Here is a 2,657-nt window from a genome sequence, read left to right on the forward strand (position 1 = left end):
CTAACTTAAAGTTACAACTTTTGAAAAAATCACATGCCTTCACTTTTTGCAAAGTTCAACTACACATTCTGAGAGGGAAAAGATAAGAAAAAAGAGAAATCAAAAAAGAAAACAAAACTTCTACGCAATTTCAGATGAATAAGATCATTCAATGGTTTTAATTGGAGATTGGATTGCATATGTTGATCAATTGAACAAGAAAAGATTGAAATTTCAGCTCACACATTTCAAAATAAAATAAAATATTAAGGGCTTTGGTCATTTAACACATCAACAAATCATTGTATTAAGGGCTTAATACACTCTTAACAACGTAAAACCACACTAAACTCTTTTGTCTTTTTCCCAAAATCGGAAACCCTCTTTCCCAAAAAATGGAAACCACAGAAAAGCCTCTTTAGTATCGTGTTAAATTAGTTAATTACAAAATAACCCCACCGGCAAATTCGCCGGAGTAAGATCAATCTCGATCAAATTCTCTTCCTCAACTTCGCTATTTCTCTTGCAAAAATCCAATTCAATCTCTATCAACTCTTCTCTATCTTCCTCCTCGTCCCACCGGAAACATAATTTCTCCGGCGAATCCCAGTTTCCGATGACCGGCGAATCCCCGTCCGACGAACTATCCGTATCCGTTTCCGGGTAATACATTGACAACGACGCGTACCTCTCAATAACCCTCAACTCTTCCTCTCTCTTCTCCTCTGTACATTCCTCTTCTTCTTCTTCGTACGCTTCGTATATCACCTCCAATGGCGCCCTCACATTCCACTCCACAAAGCTGTCGCCGCAAAACGGTTTCGGTTCCGGGTCATACGCCGAATCGTTTCCACAAACGGCGTCCATAGTGGATTCGCCGAAGCAGTCGGAATCCCGGTCGGGTTTAGGTTCCGGGTCAAACACCGAATCCTTTTCACAGTTGGAGAAGTAGTCGTCATGAAACCGTATTGGGTCCGGATCCAGGTCGGGTTTGGAGTCCGTGTCAAACACCGAATCATTAGCACAGCTAGTGCAATCATCATGGTAAGCAAAATCACGCGAAACTTGTAACGATGGGTCCTTGGATTCGGGTTTTTTAGCTCTTTGAGCTGCACCGAGTTTGAGAAGGGAAAGTAATAAAAGTGAAGTGGAGATGAGGACTGGAGAAAAAGCAATGGTGGTGGGGAAGTAGAGGAGAATGAGAGTGTAGAGAGTGACAATGGTGGACATTAGAGAATGGGATGCCATAGGGTTGTGGAGTGGTTGTTCAGTGGGAATTGCATTTATTTTGGTTGAATTTTCTTCCATGGAAAGTAAGATACTCATAGAAGCTACTATTGAATATGGAATGGAGGATTTTAATTTTCTTGACTTTTTCTTTTCCTCCATTTAAGAGGAAATCAACATAAGAAAAGAACAAGAAAGAGTGGAAGTTCCATTGGAGTGATTGAGTGAGCTTATGTATGCAATGCTTTGCACCGATCAGTATATATATGTGCTAACTTCTATATACAGTCAAAGCCGGATTTAGAAGTTGAAGTCATTAATATATTTCAAACCAAAGAAACAAAAAGTGAGTGAGAAATACTATTGTATTGGACTATATTTTTGTAACAAGAAGTGTCTATTTAGTTTTAATATGTACTCTCTCCCGTCCATTTTAAATGCCATTTCGGGATTGTTTTTGTAGGATGTATTAGGGAAAATAATGTAGAGCATATATTTATCTTCGTATTATTAATTTCTTATTTGGTAGTATTTTTCAATCAATGTATTAGTTATACGTCATATTCAGTACTATTCATATAGATAAAAAATTATATTATTAGTAATACCATATTTTTAATACATGAATAAGGATGTATAAAGACAAAATTGCCTTTTCAAAACTTTTAATACACCGAACCGAATAATCGATAAGAAATAATCTTAGCATAACTAATCCTTATATTACTAGTCCCAATATTACTAATACACCATATTCAATTCTATTCTTATACACCCTACCAAACAACCCCTTAAGATTTAAACACATTCATTAAAGAAAATTATTTTATAGCTTTAATTGTAAGAATTGTTTGACTAAATTGTTCTTTATCTTTTTTCAAAATGATATATTAACTATTGGGAAACGTTTAGATAATTTAATTTGTTCTGAGCAATGATAAATTGGAAAAAAAAGAAGAAGAAGAAATTAATTGCTTCCTTAGTTTTCTAATGTGACACTAATTTTGAACTGGATTTGTGTGACTAATACAAATGAAGTGAAGGTAGTATTCGAGTCCAAAATTAAGAGTTCCATCCGATAACACAAAGAAACACGTGTTTTACGTGTAAAAAACGGTCTGATGCATAAAGTATTTCGTATTTCGTACAAATATTAATGACTATTTTAAATCCGTAACCTATAAGTCATAAATAAAAAATATATATGCCTCTACATGTAAGTGACATAAAAAAAGGAAAAGGAGAAGTAAGCTTTGTGGGGATGGGGTTAGTGGGATTGTGGAAGTGGGGATGGTTTGATTTTCAAGAAAAGGAGTGAAGAGTATGGGACTTTGTAAAGTGAAGTACTGTCTGTGGGGCGTAGGGGAAAGAGTTAGGCATGGAATATCTAATAAGAGTTGGGTAGTAGCTTTCATTGTCATGCAAATTGATTTGAGATAACAAATCGTTGT

The 2,657-nt window shown here is 35.6% G+C and overlaps 1 protein-coding gene across 1 annotated transcript; it reads right to left on the reverse strand.

Annotated features, from left to right (window-relative positions):
• Window positions 1-266: 266 nt before the first annotated feature.
• On the reverse strand, window positions 267-1,597 carry LOC107781938 (uncharacterized). The gene has a single exon (XM_016602757.2). The coding sequence runs from the start codon at window positions 1,366-1,368 to the stop codon at window positions 418-420; it is 951 nt and encodes a 316-aa protein (XP_016458243.1). The 5' UTR covers window positions 1,369-1,597; the 3' UTR covers window positions 267-417.
• Window positions 1,598-2,657: the final 1,060 nt, after the last annotated feature.

Source organism: Nicotiana tabacum, chromosome 17 (assembly GCF_000715075.1).
Source record: "Nicotiana tabacum cultivar K326 chromosome 17, ASM71507v2, whole genome shotgun sequence".
Taxonomy (NCBI): Eukaryota; Viridiplantae; Streptophyta; class Magnoliopsida; order Solanales; family Solanaceae; genus Nicotiana; species Nicotiana tabacum.